Source organism: Neoarius graeffei, chromosome 4, assembly GCF_027579695.1.
Source record: "Neoarius graeffei isolate fNeoGra1 chromosome 4, fNeoGra1.pri, whole genome shotgun sequence".
NCBI lineage: Eukaryota > Metazoa > Chordata > Actinopteri > Siluriformes > Ariidae > Neoarius > Neoarius graeffei.
The window spans coordinates 27,120,518-27,144,053 of NC_083572.1; the positions used below are offsets into that span (position 1 = coordinate 27,120,518).

At 40.0% G+C, this 23,536-nt stretch overlaps 1 protein-coding gene across 2 annotated transcripts in view; it reads right to left on the reverse strand.

Moving 5' to 3' along the window:
* Positions 1-23,094, reverse strand: part of stx16 (syntaxin 16) — a 70,253-nt gene extending 47,159 nt beyond the window's left edge. The window contains exon 1 of one of the 2 annotated variants that reach the window (XM_060919082.1): positions 22,454-23,094. In XM_060919082.1, the coding sequence (XP_060775065.1) occupies positions 22,454-22,585 (132 nt within the window). In that variant the 5' untranslated portion in view covers positions 22,586-23,094. The remainder of the gene's footprint in view (positions 1-22,453) is intronic. The other variant, XM_060919083.1, reaches the window with a different exon arrangement.
* Positions 23,095-23,536: the final 442 nt, after the last annotated feature.

Below are 23,536 nucleotides of genomic sequence, written 5' to 3' on the forward strand. Positions count from 1 at the left end.
TTTTAGGTGTAAGAACCCCCCCGATTTGTCAGGGACCAAAAAGAAAAACCCCATCATTCAAAATCAGTCTTAAAATGTGTGAGATTTATTTCAATAACTTGTGATTGGCCCATAGCTGTCAGTTAGCATGCAGTACAACCGACACACAAGATTTTTCAAAACATAGTAAAAGTAACAGTTGCTGGCTAACTATTTTCACATGCTACAGAGTACGTTAGTATGTGATACACAGATCTTTAAATAGAAGCAGGAAAAAAAAATACTACAAAAAAGTATTAAATTAAAATTCAAAACCATGACTTTCAGTATTCATTTTTAGTTTCATAGACAAACACTCAACTCAGAGGAGATACTGCTGTGTCAAATTCCACAAAGATGTCCAATATAGTGAAACTGACTGAAACTTGAAAGGTCATGGAACAAAATCTCTTAAAATGACTGAGGTTTACTTGTAAACCTTCAAGCTTAATATCTGGCTAGCCACCAGGAGATTTTTGAGAAATACTGGTGGCCTGGATTGTCTTGTGAATGATTAGGCCTGCTCGCTTTTTTCTGTGATTTAGGTAACTGGCTGGCAAATCCTGCAGTTCCTACAAATTATGTTTAGTCCGATGTTAGCCAAACGTGATTGGTAGGAATGTAACGATTCATCCAATTCACGATTCAGTTCTACTCATGATTCAATTTTCCCACAATATTTTGAAAATAAAATAAAATAATAAATAAATAAATGAACCAAAAATGCAACATTTATTTTCTTATTCTTTATCAACTTAAATACTCTTTGTTAAATGAAATAATTTAGGATTTACAAGTAGGTGTGAATGTCTCTGTGTCAGCCCTGCGATAACCTGGCAACTTGTCCAGGGTGTACCCCACCTCTTGCCCATAGTTAGCTGGGATAGGCTCCAGCTTGCCTGCGACCCTATAAAACAGGATAAGCAGCTACAGATAATGGATGGATGGGATGGATGGAAGTAGGATCAAGCCTATGTAAGATTATGTTCATCTTAAATCATCTGAAAATGTGGTATGATCAACACCAACTTGATCAGCAACAGGGATTTAGATCTGGTCATGGTACCACAGATTGAATTTACATTACATTTAACAGGTCTCAAACAAAATGAAGAAACCAGGTTATTTGTAGATCTCAGTGCAGCCTTTGACAATATTGACTTTATTTGGCTCTTCAAATCAATCTACAGTGTCTTGCAAAAAGTATTCATCCACCTTCGTGTTTGTCCTGTTTTTTTGCATTACAAGATGGAGTTAAAAATGGATTTTTGGAGAGTTAGCACCATTTGAGTTACACATGCCTACCACTTTAAAGGTGCAAATTATTGTTTTTATTGTGACAAACAATAATGGGGGGGGGGGGGGGGGAAGAAATCTGAAGTGTGCATAGGTATTCATCCACTTTCATATGAAACCCCTAAAGAGCTGGTCCAACCAATTCACTTCATAAGTCACATAATTAGTTGATTAAGATCCACCTGTGGGCAATCAGTGACTACGTTTACATGCACATCCAAATCGAGCTGCTGTCGGTAATCGAGCTGAAGGTCCCAGCAGGGTGCCAGAGAAATCCAATCGTACATGCACACAACTGAAATCGGGCTATTGTGTGAGGTGCATTGTGCACCCGAGCCACAGGTGGCGCAACACGCCCCATCGTGTTGGTACACTTCCGGTTGTCGTCATGAAGAAGAGCTATTCAAGAGTGTAAACAAAGTTATCAGTTCCGTGTTCTCCATTGCGCGTTTTTCTCCCGTCCATGAATTTTAATATATTCAACTCCTTAAGCTGAATGAGCATGAACTCTGTCTCCTCATTGCTCCAGAAGTGCACGTTTCTGCTTGCCTGTGGCAGTGGGGGCGTGGTCAAGCGCCGGTCTGTGACAGGAGGGCGGAGCCAGGGAAGGTGAGTAGCAGAATCACTTCACCTGACGGTAATTAACCTGTGTTTGTGTGTCTTCCCAGTAACCGCGCCCTATTTAAGGAGGCAGAGGGAGAGCAGAGGGGACAGCTCATCCCGGGACTAGAACACAGCGCACGCGTGCGTGTGTGTTTTTCTCTCAAGAATAAAAAGTAGGCTGTTAAACTGAAAAGTCTGACAATAAAAAGCCTATTAGTACCAGAAGCTTTGTCCTGCCGTCCTCTGTGCTCCACCCACACTTCAGAGAGCTCTACATCGCCATTTTCTCTTCTTCGTTTGTTCCTCCTGACCTCTTCTGCTGCTCGCTACTACCGTTGTCATGCCGACCGAGGCTGTTGTGTTTCCCGCTTGTGGTCTCGTCACTCGTCACTTCCGGAAGTAGCTCGACAACTAGCTCGATAGGGTATACATGCACAAAGTAGCTCGGCAGAAATCGCATAAACTAGGTCGTGTAGCTCGATTCCGAGAAATCAAGTTCGGTTCAATTTCAGCCGAATTAAGGTGTATACATGGCATTTTGAACTTCGATTTCAGTCGAACAACGGCAGAAATTCGATTCTCTCTATGTGCATGTAAACGTAGTGAGTGTCACATGTCTGTATAACTCAACGTGTTCTGGAAGGACTCTGACTCTACAACACAACTAAGCAAGTAACATGAGAACCAAGGAGCACTCCAAACATGTCAGACACAAAAGTTGTGAAGTATAGATCAGGGTTGGATTATAAAAAATATCCCAAACTTAAAAATATCCCACGGAGCACCATTAAATCCTTTATAGCAAAATGTAAAGAATATGGGACCACTACAAACCTGACAAGAGAAGGACACCCACCAAAACTCTCAGACCAGGCAAGGAGGGCATTAAATCAGAAATGCAACAAAGACACCAAAGATAACACTGAAGGAGCTGCAAAGATCCACAGCAGAAATTAGAGTATCTGTCCATAGGACAGCTTTATGCTGTACACACCACACAGCAGGGCTTTACATAAGAGTGGGTTTTATAAAAAAAAAAAAATTGCTTAAGAAAACACATTTGGAGTTTGCCCAACAGCAACAGACTCCCTAAACACATGGAAAAAGATTCTCTGGTCAAATAAGACTAAAATTTATCTTTTTTGGCCATCATGGGAAATGCCATGGGTGGTGCAAACCCCAACACCCTGAGAACACCATTCCTACAGTGAAGCATGATGATGGCACCATCATGCTGTGGGGATATTTTTCATCTGCAGCAACAGGAAAGCTGGTCAGGATTGAAGGAACGATGGATGGCACTAAATATAGGGCAAATTCTGGAGGAAAACCTGTTTGAGTCAGGCAGAGGGGCTTGAGACTAGGATGAAGGTTCACATTCCAGCAGCACAACGACCCTAAACATACTGCTAAAGCTACACTGGAATGGTTTAAAAGGAAACATTTAAATGTCTTGGAATGGTCTAGTCAAAGCCCAGACCTCAATCCAAATGAGAATCTGTGGCATAACTTGAAGATTGCTGAACACAAACAACTCCTCTAACTTGAAGGAGTTGGAGCAGTTTTGCCTTGAGGAATGGGCAAAAAACCCAATGGCTAGATATGCTAAGCTAAGAGACATACCCCAAGAGACTTGCAGCTGTAATTGCAGCAAAAGGTGGCTCTACAAAGTATTGACTTTGGAGGAGAATACCTATACACACTCCAGATTTCTGTTTATCATCCGTCACAATAAAAAAATTTTAACCTTTAAAGTGGTAGCTATGATGTGTAAATCAAATGGTGCTAACCATCCAAAAATCCATTTTAATTCTAGCTTGTAATGTGTGTGTGTGTGTGTGTGTGGGGGGGGGGGGGGGGGGAGACCAGGACAAAACACAAAGGGGAATGGATACTTTTGCAAGACACTGTACCAATGATTACCCCTAGAGGCAGACACTACTCTCATTAAAGTTCTAGAAGCTCTCTATTCCTACACTACCACTGCTTTTGATTAAACGCCTGAATTACTGCTCTTGAAAAAACGCCACGGGGGGGGGCAATTTGTTTGTCCACACAAAACTAGCATGTCTCTTAAAAAAAATAAGGTGGACTGTGAAATTTCTTTTTTGGCATGATTCTGGTGCTTAAAGTACAAGAAATTGCCTATTTTGTGTGGGCAGAGCTAAATGGCTCTGCCCAAACAAACTTGTGATAATTTGCATAATATGTAAACCCTTCATTTGCAAACTAGTCCTAGGCTTTTTGATCAAAATTCATAACATTCGCGTCTCACTAATCAGGAGAAGTTAACCCTCAATAATTATCAAAAAACATGCTGGGATTCATAAACAATATGGCTGCCACACATCAATCAATCAATTCTAGCAAAAGGGAGCTGGTTTTCTCAGATAGCCATAATCCGTGAGTTGTCAAATGGATTTGAACCAAACTTGAAAGACGTGTTCAATAAGCCAATGCGAAAATAGCGGTTTGCCAGGACCAAAAATGGTCCATTTTCCAGGCCGAAAGCCTTCAAAATGCCCCTGATGTACATGATGTTTCAGCTAGGTCTAAAGTGTATTTTTGGACCAGAATGACTACTTTTACTATGGATTTGCAAAACCACAGGCAATTTAATTTGATGCCTCATTGATTGGCTGGCACCATGTCAAATTCATTGTCGTCACTGTACCAATTATGTCAGAATATTAGTCGCCGATACTCTGTTTCTAACATGGGACCAACTGTAACCTGAACAAAATGTTACCAACAAAGTTAAAACTGTTGTTAATACAAGACAGTCATAAAATGTGTTTTTATTCTTTCTAACCTCTGAACATGCAGTGTTAAAAACATGGAGACCAGGACTCAGAATCAGTCAATACATCTACAATGAATGGACACAGAGTGTTGACCCATTTCTGGTTCTGAATAATAACTACATGGTAGTCATTTAAAACGAGTCCATGTCTCAAGTCTTCTAGGACCACCCTCAGTCCAACACAGTTGTGGATGATGTTAAAAGTGGTAAATGAATGCTGTAGGGGCGCTATTGAGGTGATTATTCATCGATAGTTACTGGATGAGGCAGCAAAAAATGATGCAAAATATTGTGTGCTTTTCAATACCATTTCTACGCATTCTGTAAAGAGTATCTGGTACAAAAATCCCGTAGCATGACACATCTATACACACACGCAGTCTATCCACATTCACTGGATATGAGCAATTGCGAGCTCTGATTGGCTAGTCTACTACTAGGATACATCGCTCATATAATGTGAGTAGAGAAAAACGAAATGGCAGAGCATGTTGTTGAACCAACCAGGGACTAAAAAACTCTACTTGAAAACAAAACCCAGAAAATGATCAAGTATTTAAAAGAAACCGAAATGGATACAAAATATACAGTACCCCCCCCCCACCCAAAAAAAAAAAAAGTTTCCTGTTCCACACTCCAGCCCAATCAGTGGTAGTAATGCACCTTTAAAGTGCACATCTTGGGTATATTTAGGAGCAAGATCAATGTAATTCTCTTATATTAAACTTTGGTCAAATATCTGTCACATTTTGCATTTTGTGCAATTTTTTACCTTGCACAATATCGGAAAAATTCAGTTGAAATCAAGCCATTTGAGGCGAATTCGTCTGCCTCTGAAAAAACTTGGCATTTGGATTTCCTGCCAAACATTGATTTTCGTGATGTCACATGCAGGACACCTCCTTCTGAATACCATGTCAGCGTTGGTTTGTTTATGAGAATACGACCTGGTGGTTTTCTGCAAATTCCTTCACCATTATCACGTAATTATTAAAATGGTTAACAGATGTATCGTAGGAGGGTGTAGCAACACCAATCATGATGGGATTAGTACTCATCGTTTTCCAAAAGACCGGACAATGAGAGAGAAATGGGAGCGCTTCGTGCGAGGCACCCGGAAAAAGCCGAGGACCAAGCAGAGCCGAGAAAAAGACCAAGAAAATCGGCAATTCACAAGTTGACTGTTGCCAGGGTAAGAGAGACTATACTCTCAATTAGGTGTTCCTGTGGTACACGGCTAAATGTTATTTATTGACACACAAAAATAAACACAAGCGCTGGGCGATAATACACTTACTTGACATGTATCAAGGGATATGCATGTCAGGGCTTGAGATCTTGGTACTTGTCAAAAACACATTAAATGTATATACAACCCTGCTTAGCCGATTCCATGTATGTAGCTTATGAAATCTTTCTCCTACATTAGCCAATACTCTTCTAAATGAAGAAATATATAAATACATAATAGTAATTAGAAAAATATGATTTAGGTAACAATAGATAGATGAGCATTAATACATGAATCCATGGGTTTAGAAGCTGAAGCTTTTAGCTCAGGCGACAATTCCATATTTCAATACAAAATCACTAGCTGCTAAACTTGGTCTACACAGACTGTGCACTGAATCCATGCAAGCTCTCTCAGCCTGCTGACGGATTCGCACGTGACGTCACGAATCTGGCTCCAGACTCCCTTGGGATTTTTCCAGACACGTTTTGTTATTTTATTTTTTTCTGCTGTAGACAGATGGCCTTGTGCAAAATTACCCTTCTGGATGAGTGTGTAAAGGGACATACTTTCATATATTAAAAAAACAAAAAAAACAACACTAAATTGGTCCAGGATATGCACTTTAAGTTGGCTTGCCAACTGCCAAAAAACCCTAAAGACCGCCCCCCCCCCAAAAAAAAAACCACAAGAAAATACGGAATAAAAGTATTTGATGGTCAGAACATACTTTATTTTTCAAGAATTATTATAAGAATTAAATTATAACATTTTCTATTCATACTTGTAACAAGTTGGGGCCCATTAAAAAAAGATTATTTTGGCTCACCTATTCTATTAGAATCTAATAACCTTTTGTACCATGTATTAACAGGATGCAACATCATTCCCTGTTACAGATGGGAGCCCAGGAATTAAATAAATGCAATAAAGACAAAATTAATCATAGGTATTGTATTTAAAACTGTATGGATGTGCCAGAAGCCAACATAAAACCATGCATGCTGGGCATTCTCATCACTCAAAAGGGATTAATGGTCCAAAAGTGGAATCTAATCCATTACACAAGAACTTATTGCTATGTTTGTGTACAGCAAACAAGCAAGTTATTAAAACTAAGAAGTACACTCAAAAGAAGTGGATATAGAAACCACTCAATGGGATAGATCATTGCATGCGCACAGGATTTTTCCTTTGAAAGAAAAATTTACCAGCTAAATTTGACATTAGCAGAATAAACTGATCTTATTGTAACCATAACTAAATACAAAGACAACAGTTATGCATACTATTAAGTAATTTAAATGTGAAGATAATTAACAGATTAATTTTTTTTTTAAGATTTTTATTTTTAGTCTTTTGTATTTGTAATTTGTATCTGTACATCCATGACCCCACCAGCTCTGCTGATCAACTTGTTTAAATAAGTTACTCATTCATTATGAGTTAGAAAATTATCCATCCATTGAGTTCCCCAACATTTCAAACTACCTGGTGCTGCAGACATCATCCTACATGGACACACAGGTGAAAACCTGGAAGAGCATGGAGGTGTACAACTTTTTATATGTGGCTGGGTTAAAGACCTGGGGATCAGGACACAAGATAAATTCCACATCGTTTTTACCCAGGGAAAGAGGAATTTTTGGCTTTTTGAAAGTGTCTTTGTGATGGTTGCTAGGACGCTACAAGCTTTAGTATCAGGTGTAAACAAACCACAGCCGCTCAATTCCCAATCCTCCCTGCTCTTCTCTTCCAGCAGGCATCACAGATCCATATAATTTACCCACAAGTGTATTTATTTATTTATTCATTTCAACCCGCTGCTCGCTCGCCCTCTCTGAGTACGGTTAAATGTGACCAAAAAGGCGCTTTTTTAATTATTATTTATTTTATTTATTTTTTTTAATTTACCCACAAATTTATTTCTTCCACTTGAAAAGTATACAGCAAACCAGCTACCAGATTTGAGACACAACAACATTTATTTAGTATTTGGCTTCAAACTTGAAAAAATTAGTGGGCCATGGCCCAGTGGTTGAGAAACACTGCTCCAGAAACACTGCTCTAAGTGACATTTTTCTGTGGAATTTGGGGGAAAATTACTAATTTTTTGGAATAAAACAAAAAATGTTCATGTTCCTCAAATACATACTTATAAATAGTAAAGCCAGAGAAACTGATAATTTTGCAGTGGTATCAAGTGTTTTCCAGAAGTGTGTGTGTATATGTACTTTAATTTTTATATTTATATAACATGCACACATTTTTAAATTTACTCTGACTTGTTCATTGCAGTCAGTATGAACAACATATTTCATGTTATGACTGTTCAACTTTATTCCATTTGTTAATATGCATCCATTCTTGCATTTCAAGACTCCAACACACTCCAAAAAAATTATAAATAAAAAGATATTGGGACAGGGCAATTTAAGGCTAGTCATAAGGTAAAACACATTTAAATAATCATGTGATTTGAAAGAGCTGATGTCAACAGTTAATTATAATCATGAATTGGTACAAAAGCAGTAGACAGGAAGGTCCTCGTCTTTGAGGAGCAAAGATGGGCAAAGAATCTCCAGTTTGTCAACCAGTGCATGAGAAAATGACTGAAATGTTTATGTTCCTCAAAGATTAAGATAGGAAGGGAGTTGGCTATTTCACCTACTATGGTATATCTATCACATCATTAAACAATTCAAGGAACCTGAAGGAATTTCAGTATATAAAGGGCACAAGCCTAACGCCTGTGATCTCTGATTACTCAGACAGCACTGCACCATTCACCTTCTATGGTGCATAAAATCATTCAACAGTTCAAGGAATCTGGAGGAATTTCAAAGGGAAAAGTCACAAGCCAAAGCTGAACACCTGTGATCTCCAATCCCTCAGATGGCACTGCATCACAAACAGTCATTCATCTGTAGCTGACATAACCACATAGGCTCAGGATTACTTGGGCAAACCTTTATCAACCACTACAATACGGAGTTATATCCATATATGCCAGTTAAAACTTTACTGTACAAAAACAGAGCCTTATGTTAACTGTGTCCAGAAGCACTACCAAATTCTCAGGGGTCAGAGGCATATGGGATGGACCATCACACAGTGGAAACACGTGTTATGGTCTGACAAATAAGTATTCCACTTTTATTTTTTTGGAAGAAATGGACACCGTGTGCTCTGGACCAAAGATGAAAAGGACAATCCAGACTGTTACCAGCAACAAGTCCAAAAGTAAGGGTCTAACATGGTATTGGGTTGTGTCAGTACCCTTGGCAAAGGTAACTTACACTTCTGTGATAGCAGCATTAAAAGTATGCTGAGATTTTGGAGCAACATGTGCTGCCTTCAAGATGACATTTTCCAGGGATAATTCAACAAGACAGTTCAAAACCACATCCTGCACACATTTCAAAAGGAATGGCTGTAGAAGAGGGTGTCCCCGTCCCCTCTGTCCCTAATAGAGAACATGTGGTAAATTTTGAAATGAAAGATAACAATGATGACCCTATACTGTTGCACACCTTAAGACCTGCTTACAGGAAGAATGGGACAAAATAACACCTAAAAGGTTTCATCACTTGATGGCTTCAGTCTTTTAAGTAAAACATTAAATAAATATGCTGTTGTACTGCTTTGAGTGCAATACAGTTTAAAAGATTTGTAAACCAGAGCATCAGCTCACATGGCCATACCACGAGAAACCAGACTCTTTTACAATTAGCCAAGTTGTTCTTCATGAGAACAATTAGATCTTCCAAACAAAATCAGAATCAAAATCCACTGAAAACTGAGGGAGGACTAGTGAGTTTCCTCAAAGTTTGTTAACCGGCCTAATTAGCAACTCATTAACGAGAAATCACAAAACCAAGGAATAATTTTTGCGCAGACTGATTAGATCTTTCAAAAAAAAAAATCTAAATCCATTGAAAACTCAGGGAGGCTTAGTGATTGTGAATTGTGGACGGACGGACGACAAACACCGTGTGATGGCAATAGCTTATCGCCCTACGGCCATTGAGCTAAGCATCGTTTTCAGTTTTAATTTTAATATACCATCCTAGCTTTTTCTGATTTGAGGTTGTAGATCAGTCCCCCGAGGATTTCGCGGGCCTTTTTTGTGATTGTTACGGGCTAAAATGTCTGATGTTGCGGGGGGGGGTTCCAAAAAATTGCGATGAAAGTTGCGGTGTTTAGGTTTTTGTTATGATTACATTGCGGGAGAAAGTGAAAGTTGTGAGAAATTGTTGCGATTTTCTCTTTTTGTGATTAAAATTGAGTGATATGTTAAATATTAAGTTATTACTGAAAACCTATTGATTAAAAGAACAAAAGACACTGAGAAATGGTCCTATAAACAACTTTACCAATATAAAAAGATTACCAGGACGACAAAAATGCAGAAAAATAGGCTTTACTTATCCAAATACACCTGTTGGTTCAAAAGTTAAAGTGCATAGAACCTCACAGCACAACATGAAGTTACCTTAAAATATAATATAAATGCCTCAGCTTTCATGTAAGAAAAAAAAAAAACTATTAATACTAGTACTGTGTGCAGGCAGTCTCTCCTGAAGACTAAACAATAATTATAAACTAATAAAATAAAATGGCTCAGGCTTCATAGGAAAAAAAATAAATAAATTTGAACAGAACCTCACAGTATGATGCTGAAGCTGCCTAGACAACCCAATCTGGCAACACTGCTCGCACATGCTGCTTCTCTTGAACGCATACACGGAAGTAAGGCGGAAGGTAGTTTGTCGACGTCACCTCAAGACGACGCCAACGATTGGTCAAATTTGCAGGAAAGTTGCGGTGATTGGATATAATTGCAACACCGCCCTGAATTTGTGGGGATTGGTTGAATTTGCGTTGAAGTTGCAAATCGCAACATCACGAAATCCTGGAGGGTCTGGTAGATTCTTCAAAGTAGCCATCTTTTGCTTTGATGAGAGCTTTGCACACTCTTGGCCTTGTCTCAACCAGCTTCATGAGTTAGTCAACTGGAATGGTTTTCCAAAAGTCTTGGAGTTCCCATGTAAATTTCACTCACTGTCATGGAGCCCAGGTCATCTGATACAGCACTCCTTCACCGTCCTTGGTTAAATAAGCCCTTACATAGCCTGGAGATGTTTTGGCTCATTGTCCTGTCTGAAAAACAAATGATCCCACGAAGTGCAAACCAGATGGGATAGCATGTAGTGGCAATGGTGATGCTAGTTAAATGGGCCTTCAAATTTGAATGAATTGCTAATAGCGCCACCAGCAAAGCACCCCCTACACACACACACACCATCACACCATGTCCTCCATGCATCCCAATGGGAACCACATGTAGATACCAGGCTTTCATCTAAACGGGGGAACAGGGGCGCTGCGCCCTCTTACTCTCGGCGTGCGCCCCCTTACCGACTCTGAAAACATCCCAGCAACACTACGTGACAATGTGTCTGATCATCAAATACATTATAATTGCTCCAAAAATATTCCAATCATAGTAGATACACCGCCAGACGGTGCAAAAACAATCCGAATTGGCGTTTTCCAGACTGAGGCGCCATGTTGTTTAGTTGTTTACTTGTCGCGGCTGCTCTCACGAGATTTGACATGGGTTACATACAAGGTCAGCTGACTTGTAGAGCGAGATTTCTCGAGACTGAATGACCTTTCACCCACCGGCACGGGAGCTTTTGACAGAAGTAGTTCGCGAGTTGTTTTTGTTGACACTTGGGCATTTAAAGATGTCATCCCGCGGCACGAAGCGGAAGAAAGCCAAAGACTGTCCGGGGCAGAAGATGATTACTTCTTTCTTTTTCAATGTTGACAGACAATTTGTTACAATTTCCCTCTCAGATAGCCTCAGAATGTCCCATTGGAGCATTTTTCAAAGGCTTTGCACGGCGGGGGGGACAACCGGCACCATCTCCCCCCCCCCTTCGCTCCCTCGCCATGGTGAGCGCCCTCATACTAAATTTTTCTAGAAAAAACCCTGGATACCATCTGTTCCCCTTTTCTACATCTCATGAAAAACACAGCAGTTGGAACCAAAAATCTCAAAATTTGGACTCCTCAGACTAAATTACGGATTTCCATTCCTTGTGCTTCTTGGCCCAAGCAACTGTCTTATTTTTGGCCTCCCTCAGCAGGGCTGTATTTTAACTTCTTTTTGCACATAGTACTACAGAGGTTGATAGTTTTGCAGCTCAGGCCACAAAATTGTAGCATGAGTATAAAATGTCTGCTACCATCTCTAAAAAGAACCACACATATTTAGAGTTTTATTCCTATCTTTAATCAAGAGCATGGTCTTCTAGTTTGAGAGCAGTACTTATCCATTTCATGTTCAGATTTTGCAATGTTTACCCCCATTTCTCTCAAATAGCCCCTGCTCACAAGCAAATTTGAACTGCTCCTGCTCAAAAAACCGGCCCTCTCCCTTAAATAGCCCCTGCTCACACTCGGGCTGTTTTGTGTACTCGCAAATCTTCTGCTCACAGATTTCTGCACTCTCTCCCTTAGATTTTGGTGAGACAACCCTATAAATAGAATGAGCAATGAAATAATCACTGCCCACATTCGCTTTATTTATGGGTGGGTTACTCTTTAACCCTCTGGGGTCTGAGGGTGTTTTCTGGCACTAATGATTTGGGCATGCTCTGATTTTATCATCAATTTCAACAAATCTAAGCAGCATTTTCAAAGTCATATGACTATTCAGCACAAGTCCAGCTACAATAATATCTATGTACAACCCCGATTCCAAAAAAGTTGGGACAAAGTACAAATTGTAAATAAAAACGGAATGCAATGATGTGGAAGTTTCAAAATTCCATATTTTATTCAGAATAGAACATAGATGACATATCAAATGTTTAAACTGAGAAAATGTATCATTTAAGAGAAAAATTAGGTGATTTTAAATTTCATGACAACACCACATCTCAAAAAAGTTGGGACAAGGCCATGTTTACCACTGTGAGACATCCCCTTTTCTCTTTACAACAGTCTGTAAATGTCTGGGGACTGAGGAGACAAGTTGCTCAAGTTTAGGGATAGGAATGTTAACCCATTCTTGTCTAATGTAGGATTCTAGTTGCTCAACTGTCTTAGGTCTTTTTTGTTGTGTCTTCCGTTTTACGATGCGCCAAATGTTTTCTATGGGTGAAAGATCTGGAGTGCAGGCTGGCCAGTTCAGTACCCAGACCCTTCTACTGCGCAGCCATGATGCTGTAATTGATGCAGTATGTGGTTTTGGCATTGTCATGTTGGAAAATGCAAGGTCTTCCCTGAAAGAGACGTCGTCTGGATGGGAGCATATATTGCTCTAGAACCTGGATATACCTTTCAGCATTGATGGGGTCTTTCCAGATGTGTAAGCTGCCCATGCCACACACACTAATGCAACCCCATACCATCAGAGATGCAGGCTTCTGAACTGAGCGCTGACAACAACTTGGGTCGTCCTTTTCCTCTTTAGTCCGAATGACACGGCGTCCCTGATTTCCATAAAGAACTTCAGATTTTGATTTGTCTGACCACAGAACAGTTTTCCACTTTGCCACAGTCCATTTTAAATGAGCCTTGGCCCAGAGAACACGTCTGCGCTTCTGGATCATGTTTAGATACGGCTTCTTCTTTGAACTATAGAGTTTTAGCTGGCAACGGCAGATGGCACGGTGAATTGTGTTCACAGATAATGTTCTCTGGAAATATTCCTGAGCCCATTTTGTGATTTCCAATACAGAAGCATGCCTGTATGTGATGCAGTGCCATCTAAGGGCCCGAAGATCACGGGCACCCAGTATGGTTTTCCGGCCTTGACCCTTACGCACAGAGATTCTTCCAGATTCTCTGAATCTTTTGATGATATTATGCACTGTAGATGATATGTTCAAACTCTTTGCAATTTTACACTGTCAAACTCCTTTCTGATATTGCTCCACTATTTGTTGGCACAGAATTAGGGGGATTGGTGAACCTCTTCCCATCTTTACTTCTGAGAGCCGCTGCCACTCCAAGATGCTCTTTTTATACCCAGTCATGTTAATGACCTATTGCCAATTGACCTAATACGAGTTGCAATTTGGTCCTCCAGCTGTTCCTTTTTTGTACCTTTAACTTTTCCAGCCTCTTATTGCCCCTGTCCCAACTTTAAGATGTGTTGCTGTCATGAAATTTCAAATGAGCCAATTTTTGGCATGAAATTTCAAAATGTCTCACTTTCGACATTTGATATGTTATCTATGTTCTATTGTGAATACAATATCAGTTTTTGAGATTTGTAAATTATTGCATTCCGTTTTTATTTACAATTTGTACTTTGTCCCAACTTTTTTGGAATCGGGGTTGTAGTATGAATGTCATGATTGTACTTTAAAAAAAAATGATGTTGTAAAAAGCAGTTTTAGAAATGTGTTGGAACGTGTGTGTGTGTGTGTGTGTGTGTGTGTGGTGGTAGCGGCATGACCTTACCCATTCTGTCAAATCATTTTGGTCACTTGAGGTGATTCTGTTCAGTCTTAGGAATGTATCAAGCACAAAACCTTAAATCTGCTCCATTGATTTGGACAATTGGTTGTGGCTATCAAGAAAAGTGTATATCCTATTCTTTTGGAATAAAGGGTTGGCAGTGGGAAGGGTATTCAGTGAGAAGTTTAAAAAAAATGTCCATTCATCCAATGAGGAGAGGGAACCCCCCCACTGCCATCTCTTAATCCCATCAGGTCAAAGTCACAATGGGTAATGTTTTTTTTTTTCCCCCCCACACACATTCCAACACAGTTCTACAACTGCTTTTTACAACAGCTTCATTTTTCTGGTATTTGACTTTATTCAGTGTGTCTTGAAATTAACTCTTGTAATATTTTACTCAGTTCAGAGCCACAGCCAACTCTGTTACACAATTACTCTGTAATTTTGCTCCCAACTCCAAATTTTACTCTCCAAGCTCAAAATAGAGAAAAATTAACCATTTTGAGGAAAATATTTTTAACTCTGGAAAAAAATGCTCAGTCATTTTTCTTGTGTATGCACATCAACCAATCTGCTCATCAGAAATAGAAGAAATATTTACACTTACTCGAGTTGATATTTAGGCTGGATCGAGTTGAAGTTTTATTTAAAAAACACTTTTTAAAAAAAAAGGCTCCGTTCATCAGTGTCGCGGTTCTCAAGATTGAACCGAATCGCTGTCCTGAATCATCCGAAACACATAAAATCCATGTGCCATCTCACAAGTTTGACCTCCAGATAGCCTGAACTAATGCCGCTTTTCCACTACAAACGCGGCTGAGTCGGACTGAGCCGTGCCGTGCCGAGTCGAGCTGAGCGGGGCTGTTGGAGTTGCATTTCGACTACAACCGCGCTGAACCGTGCTGGCTGGAAGTGGGTGGACACATTGGGTGGAGTTAGCGAAAGTGGGTGGACGTCACGTGATGTCGTTAAGCAGCGCAAACAGTGACATCAGTGAGCTTTTAAGCGGTAGTCTCATGACCCGAATAGTAAACAATAAACATGGAGGACATGGAGTCGTTAGTGTTGCTGGTCTTGGTTCTGTGGCTTGTAGTCACCGACAACGCCAACAGATACTGGCAAGAGCGTATAGATGAGGCAAGGCGCATAAGGCTTCAGAAATTCTCGTAATTCTTCTTCTTCCGGGTTTACGGTGTTTACAGATCCCAGCGTGCTCACGGGGAGTGTGTGGGCATGTGAGGACACTCCTCCTCACCAATCAGTGCACAGGGGAGTGTCTGCTCACGCCCCCAGCCTCACTCGGCTCGGTTTGGCTCGCTTCAGCCCCACTCCAAAACCGTGCGAGTTTTAGGGGCTAAGCAGGGCTGAAGCGAGCTGAGTCGTGCTGTTCTTTGGTAGTCGAAACGCGAGCCGTGTCGGGCTGAAGCGAGCTGAAAAAGGGTAGTGGAAAAGGGCCATATGTCTGGCAGATTTTATCCTGTTTACAGTGGGTGTTCCTGAGAGAGAACAAAACCAAAAAAGTGAAAGTGATTATCATGCCGTTACCACGTGAAGAGTCTTTTATGAATGCGTAACTGCGCACTGACTCGTGTGACTGAGGAAGGTGACAAGTTTTATGTTTCATCTAATTTAGGTAATTTAAAAACTATAATATTTGGCAATAAGCACATAGGAAAGTGTAAAGTTTGTTAATACTTTACTTTTCATGCTTTTATGATAAACTCGAAGATATTTCTCTCAATACATGACCTACTCATTCTAAACTTGTCAAGCTTCGCCAGCGAAGTTCTCGATACCAGAGGGAACAGGGTTCATCCACACCTGCCTTCCAGGGCCTGATTACTGGTATATGTACTTTGTTTTTTCTTGTTGGACTTCATACCCATGTCCATTTTTTAACACTATAATAGCTACACAACAGCCCCTTCGCACACTGGCTTCCGATTAAACAGTGACTGCACATACATGAAGCTAACGCCCCCAAAGAGGCAGTGACTATTTTGGTCGTCACACAGACTGATTTTTTTCGTAATACATGCAACCTACATGTCGTACTGTACAGCCTTGCTTAGTAGTGATTTCTCTGCAGCAATTTGACCGTGAAGGCCCAGTTCACACAGTCCAAACAGTTGATGTTGAGATGTGCCTGCTACCTGAACGCTGAAGCATTTATGTAGACCCCTTGCGCATGTCATGCATCACATGTTCATTTCACTGGGGGGGCGGCAAAGACACTCGTGTAAGCAAGGCTTAATCTGTCTTAAATATGGTTAATTTTTGTGCTGTTTTTGGTTGCTATTCAAATAGAGAAATAGACAAAATGTATTACCATCTCCCTGCTATCAAAAATGTAAAGAAAGAAGCAAATGATTCAAGAACAAAGGAAATGAGTGGTTAAAGAGAATACGACAAGAGAATCTAAGACTGAAAATTCCAGAGAAATTCACAAATACCCGCATTTGTAGTAATTTTATTTCATGTAAGAGCTTGTATATTCAAAAAAATAAAAGTTGGAAGTGGGTATGGAAGAGTTTGCATGAGACTCTCATTTTATTTCTGTTCACATTCGAGTTAGCTTCTTCATGAAAGTGATTTTCTTACAGATTAACAAGCTTCCTTATTCAACACAGAAAAACCAGACTGAGCACCAAGCAAACAACTCGGACATAACGCAATAAAATGCGTTATAATGCAACATGCACAATATATCCTGAAAGAACAGAAAAGAAAGAGCACCGAGCACTGAAGCTTTGCTTCTGTTATCAAAGGAACCCAGTCCTGTGCAAAATGTCACCATGGAGCCAGAGTGTAGTAATGAACCCACAGTTTGAGTGTTCTACACAAACAGACTTCACTTTAGAACAACTGCATGCATGTAAAATGGAAATAAATTGACTAAGGTAGGAAAAACCATTTCGGATTAAACAGTTACTGTCAGTTGCACACTTAACCTGTATGACTCAGTTGTGCCTTTTGAATGGAGAATAAAGAGGGAACTGAACAGTAACCATTTATTGCAATTATTTTTGCAAGGGTGATTATAGTTACTATATGAATATAGCCACAATCGGAACGTGCTAATTCTGTTAGCATTTGTAATTATTGTACCATCTACTAATAGGTAAAATAAAATCTTACAATATTGTTTGAAAGTCTAGAGCAAGACATTGTTATTTTACAAATAACACTTCAGATATTGTTTTAACAATAATAAGTACAAATCTATAAATGATATAGTGCAAATAGCTATGTAACTCGATGTCCTTGGGGTTGCTAAGACATGGAGGGCCAGGAACACCATCTAGCAGATAGTTCAGGTAGGAGTCCTTTGAGAGTAAATGCTTTAGCTTTCGCAGCATTCTGTTCCCAAAAGCTGATGTCGAGGAAAAAAAATGTAAAAAATTCCACAAAGGTGGTTTTCTTGCTTTTGTAATTTTTTTTTTAAACTGGTCTTCCATGTAGGGATTATTTGGGGGGGGGGGGGGGGGGGGAGGTACATTTCCACATCTATGTAGCTAATGCTAGGCCACAAATCTACACCATCACGCCAATCGTTTCAAGGAATTCTGTACGGCTCGTAACCACCAATAAACTAATTTCCACGTACATCTATCCTTTGTTTCTTTCTGACGAAGATTATCCAAGTAATCTGGCAGTGGAACTTTTTTTTTTTTAAGCTATAATTTTCTTCAGACAACAGCAACAGACATCAGATATCTTCACTTGGCTTCAGTGTGTGAACAGCATGTAAAACAAACCAAGTGTGCTTGTCCCCCAGGACAAGGGTAGTGACCGTTGCTAAAGCCCGGCACACACAGGTGATTTTCTGTCGCTTGGTCATGCAACTTTTTGATGCAAGCGAAAAATTGCTTTGTGTGAGGATATTTGCAATGGCGATTTTTTTGTTGCTTGCGACAGATCGCAGATATCAAACATGCTTGATATTCTGCGACCCAAAAAAAAAAACATGCCAGTCACTGACTTATTGCAGAGATATCGCCACATGTGCATGTCTTTGCGATAATGAAGCGCTCACCTCCAAAGGCTAAGCCAATCCCCGACCGCGAAGTAGTCACGCGATTTCCACATAACTTGCATCCCCCTCCCCAAATTGCCTACTGGTCACATAATGCGTGCACACAGCTACCCAAGAGGGGAAACTTGGCTCCAAAAATCATAATACACTGCAACGAGAAGTCGCCTGTGTGCGCCGGGCTTAACATAAATGTGACATCAGTGCAAGCGGTCTATAGGCTCTAATCTGAGATGGTATTAATTGCCACTTTCTGAGGCCGGCAACCCTAAAGACTTTATCCTCTGCAGCAGACGCATGTCATTCTTTCCTGGGACAGTCCTCACAAGAGCCAGTTTCATCAGAGCGTTTGACGATTTTTGCAACACAACTTGAAATGCTCAAATTTCTTACAATTTTTCAGACTGGCTGACCATGTCTTAAAAGTAATGATGGACTGTAATTTTTCCTTATTTAGTTCAGCAGTTCTTGACAATGTGGATTATTACAGTTGTCAAATAGGACTATTTACTATTTCGATTACGTTCATTATGTCTTATATTAAATATAGTTAGTTTTTTTTTTTTTCCTTTTTTATCAGACATCTAGTTTTTGGATTTGTTTACCTGACATGTTTCGACGTACGACTGTCGTCTTCCTCAGAGTGTCACCGGATGTTAATTGGTGACGCATCTTTTATCAGCTGATGTTTCTGAAGGCGTGTCAATCCAGACAGGAAGGCCACGCCTTCAGAAACATCAGCTGATAAAAGATGCGTCACCAATTAACATCCGGTGACACTCTGAGGAAGACGACAGTCGTACGTCGAAACATGTCAGGTAAACAAACCCAAAAACTAGATGTCTGATAAAAAAGAAAAAAAAAAAAAAGGACTATTTACTGCATGCCAACAGTACCTCAACACAACAGATGTTTTCAAATGCTTTAGAAAAGCAAGAAATTCTACTAATTAACATTTGACAACATACATTTGTTAATTGAAAAGCATTCCAGGTGACTACCTCATGAAGCTGGTTAAGATAATACCAATAGTGTGCAAGGCTATCAAAGTAAACAGTGGATACTTTGATGAATCTAAAAAACATGAAACTTTTCTTCAACACTTTGTTTTCCACATAATTCAATGTGGTATTTCATAGTTTTGATGTCTTCAGTATTGTTCCACAATCTAGAAAATAGTCAAAATAAAGAAAAATCAATGAATGAGTGTGTCCAAACTTTTGACTGGTACATACAGCGTTCTGTTCTTGGCTGACAGAACTGGACGCTGATGTGGTGTTCTGCTATTGTAGCCTTAAGGTCTGAAGTGCATTGCACTTTTCTGCTTACCACAATTTTAGAGGGCTTATTTGAGTTACTCCAGCCTTTCTGTCAGCTTGAACCAGTTTTGCCATACTCCACTGACCTCTCTCAACAAGCTGTTTCAGTCCACAGAACTGCCGCTCACCCGATGTTTTATTTTATTTTTTTTAAACCTTCATTGCACCATTTGGAGTAAACTCTAGAGATCATTATGCATGAAAATCCCCGGAGATCAGCAGCAATTATAGAAATACTCAAACCAGCCCATCTGACACCTATGAATCACGCCACAGTCAAATTCACTGAGATCACATTTTTCACCAGTTTTGATAGTTGATGTGAACATTACCCAAAAGCTGCTGGCCCATATCTGCATGATTTTATGCACTGCTGCCATATGTTTGGCAGATCAGGTAATGTATGAATGAGCAGGTGTACAGGTGTTCCTAATAAAGTGCTTAGTGAGCATACATCACTCACAGTTTCATTCTCATCTCATTATCTCTAGCCGCTTTATCCTTCTACAGGGTCGCAGGCAAGCTGGAGCCTATCCCAGCTGACTACGGGCGAAAGGTGGGGTACACCCTGGACAAGTCGCCAGGTCATCACAGGGCTGACACAGACACAGACAACCATTCACACTCACATTCACACCTACGGTCAATTTAGAGTCACCAGTTAACCTAACCTGCATGTCTTTGGACTGAGGGGGAAACTGGAGCACCCGGAGGAAACCCACGCGGACACGGGGAGAACATGCAAACTCCACACAGAAAGGCCCTCGCCGGCCCCGGGGCTCGAACCCAGGACCTTCTTGCTGTGAGGCGACAGCGCTAACCACTACACCACCGTGCCGCCCCACTCACAGTTTAGTTGGCTTATTTGTTATCAACAAAAGACTATCATGGAGGTGTCCATGTTTGTCCTGTTTTGTATCTCGAATGCATTTTGTTCAAATGATATCATTCCATTTCTGAGGTGTGCTGAATGCAGTATTTGGTTCAAATAACAGATGTGTTGCTCTGAGTGCTGTGCATGCAAGTTTCTACATAACTAATTAAAGAAGCAAAGCACTCAATGTCAGTAAAAGTGTTTTCAGGTAATGTCTTAACCAACATGCTAACTGGCTTTTTTTTTTTTTACTGGACAGTCAGTTATGTATTCACAGCTGCCATATTGAGTGTTATTACAGTGTTTGAAAAGTGTATTGTTATTCCCCATATGTCATCTTATTCAACACTTTGGGCAATACAGCCCAAACCACTTAAACAGACTCCATTCAAAGTGTTTCTCTCCGTCATGGGAGTTGAGCTGTACACTTTTGGTTTTGATAACATTTCCAGTCTTTAAATTATTCAAGTTTTTAAAACAGCTGAATTGTGTAATGGACACCCATTAAAAGTACAAAGACAGACTGTCAGTTAAGAGTTCCATGAGGTCACAAAGGGGCCCTCACACTTACTGCACAGGTGCATGGGCCTGCACTTTGACACAGATATTTCTCCTCAAAAGTAATAATCTATTAATGCTTGAAAATCCTCCATTCACTCACATGCATTTAATTAAAAAAAAAAAAACTGACTTCAAACTGCAACAAAAGCCCAAAATAGATATCCCATTATTTCTAACTGCCTAAAAGCTTAAATATAAAAATCCCCGATTGCCAATTTCCCCACACCCCAAAATAAATATAACCCTGAAGGCTAAAAATTCCCCAAACACAGAAATAAATATCTCCATGACATCCAATTGCCCCAAACCCAACTTTAAATACCACTTGACTTAATTCAAATACCAAAAGTAAAAAATCCTGGTGACCTACAGTACATACTCCATTGACTGCTATTTGCCCCAAAAACCCAAAATAAAATGCCTCTATAAACAGTAATTTCCCCAAACACAAGAATAAATACCCTGACCACTAACTACTGCAAACCCTACATGTGAATACCTCAAGACTGCTAAATACACCCAACCTCCAAAATAAATACACCCTTAAATTGCCCAAACTCAAACATCCCATGTCCTTTATTGCCCAAAACAAATATAATAAATACCACCCTGACTTATCCCCAAAACACCCATGTAACTTCTAACTGCGCCAAACCTGAGCAACTACCTGGAACACCACAACAACGCTATTTAATTACTTTGTTCATTATTATTTCAGCTGTTTTTAAGCACTATGCATTTTCCTTAGTACAGTAAATGCAAATCTAGGTCAAGCAATGCGCTGTCTCTACCCAAATTGTCTATTACTAGCTTTCAAAAACGAAGCACCTGGTGAAGTCACAAACATGATTTGTCTCTTATTAAATGTTATTTCAAAACCGTTTCAAAGTAGTGTTCACGCTGCGATTCACACATTATAAACAAAACGTATTTCCTCAAAGCAATAGATAGACCATATAACACCAGTAGGCCAAATATATCCAAATACCAAGTATTTCACGCCACATTCTACACTATTGGACCTCAAACCATGATGGGTAAAGCTAAAGGTCACTTAAAAGTAAATAAAAGGCAAACAGAACAGACCGATCCATGCTATACTGTGCCAGTTTTTTTTTTTTTTTTTAAGCAGAGTCAACTCACAACAAACCAGCTAGCTAGCAAGCTATGACACAGTCGCAACCAAATCAGTTTAATTCAATTCAATTCAGACGATTAACATGAGACTCACCGCAGCATTGCTACGTGTATTCAGAGTACGACGGGGCTCATATGTACTCACTTGCTCAGCCAATATCTGTCGGTTTTGGATCGCATTGTTCCGCATTAATAAGAAGGCATCTGTCAGGCGCCTAGTTGCCATGACTACTTTCAGTACATAAGAGGGCAGGCTAGCTCGATCAAATAATGGCTGACTGCTTCTGGCTCGCTTTCTGTCGACAGATTTGGGCAGGTAGCTACCTAACGTTAGCGACTGAAAGCAGATAGCCACCGATTAACCGCCCAATGTAGTCTCACTGGCCTCGGGTGCACCGCAGTTTTTATACTAAAACAATAATAAAGAACGAAAATATAATACGTCTCGTGTCCCTTTTAACTTAAAGCGTGAAAAGACCACTTTATGGCCACCACGGTGAGTAATACGTAAACATGAAACCACATAAATCATATCCGTTTTGAACAAAGACATTTGAAGAAATAGCAAGAGGCCACAAACGCATCATGGACACTTCCGGGTAAAGCGTTAGCCGATTGGTCACATTTCTTCTAATAAGCCCTCTAGGTTTCTTGGTTATGTTATCAATGCAAGCGGTTACTACTACTTTTAAATAATATATTTTTAAAAATATGCGTTATTTTATCTACGTCTAATTACGTAAATTAAATATCTCTACAACTTAAATGTCCTAAGAGACAAAAAAAAAATCAAATGAAGGCGATGGGAATCCAACTGAATAGTGTACTCCCGCCATCTACTGGACTGGAGTCAGGGGGAAGTCAGACCTGCGAGTTTCCATGTATTCTTTAACCAACCCTGCATATAGTTTTAAAAAAAAGTGCTATGTGAACCCTGCATCTAGTAATACGTACCGTGCTGCTATTTTGTGCTAACCCCTTGCAATAAGGTCTGCAAATTCAAAGGCACTATCTGTATTTGTCTCTGCTCTCATTCCGTCTGAGTTCCAATGTAAATAAGAGACCATCATCTGACACTTATCACACGCACACCTGTCCATATTGTGTGCCGTGTAGTTCAATCTCGTGTAACTTATTCATCTTCTTCTTTTCTATTTCCCCCTGTTTCTGTACATGA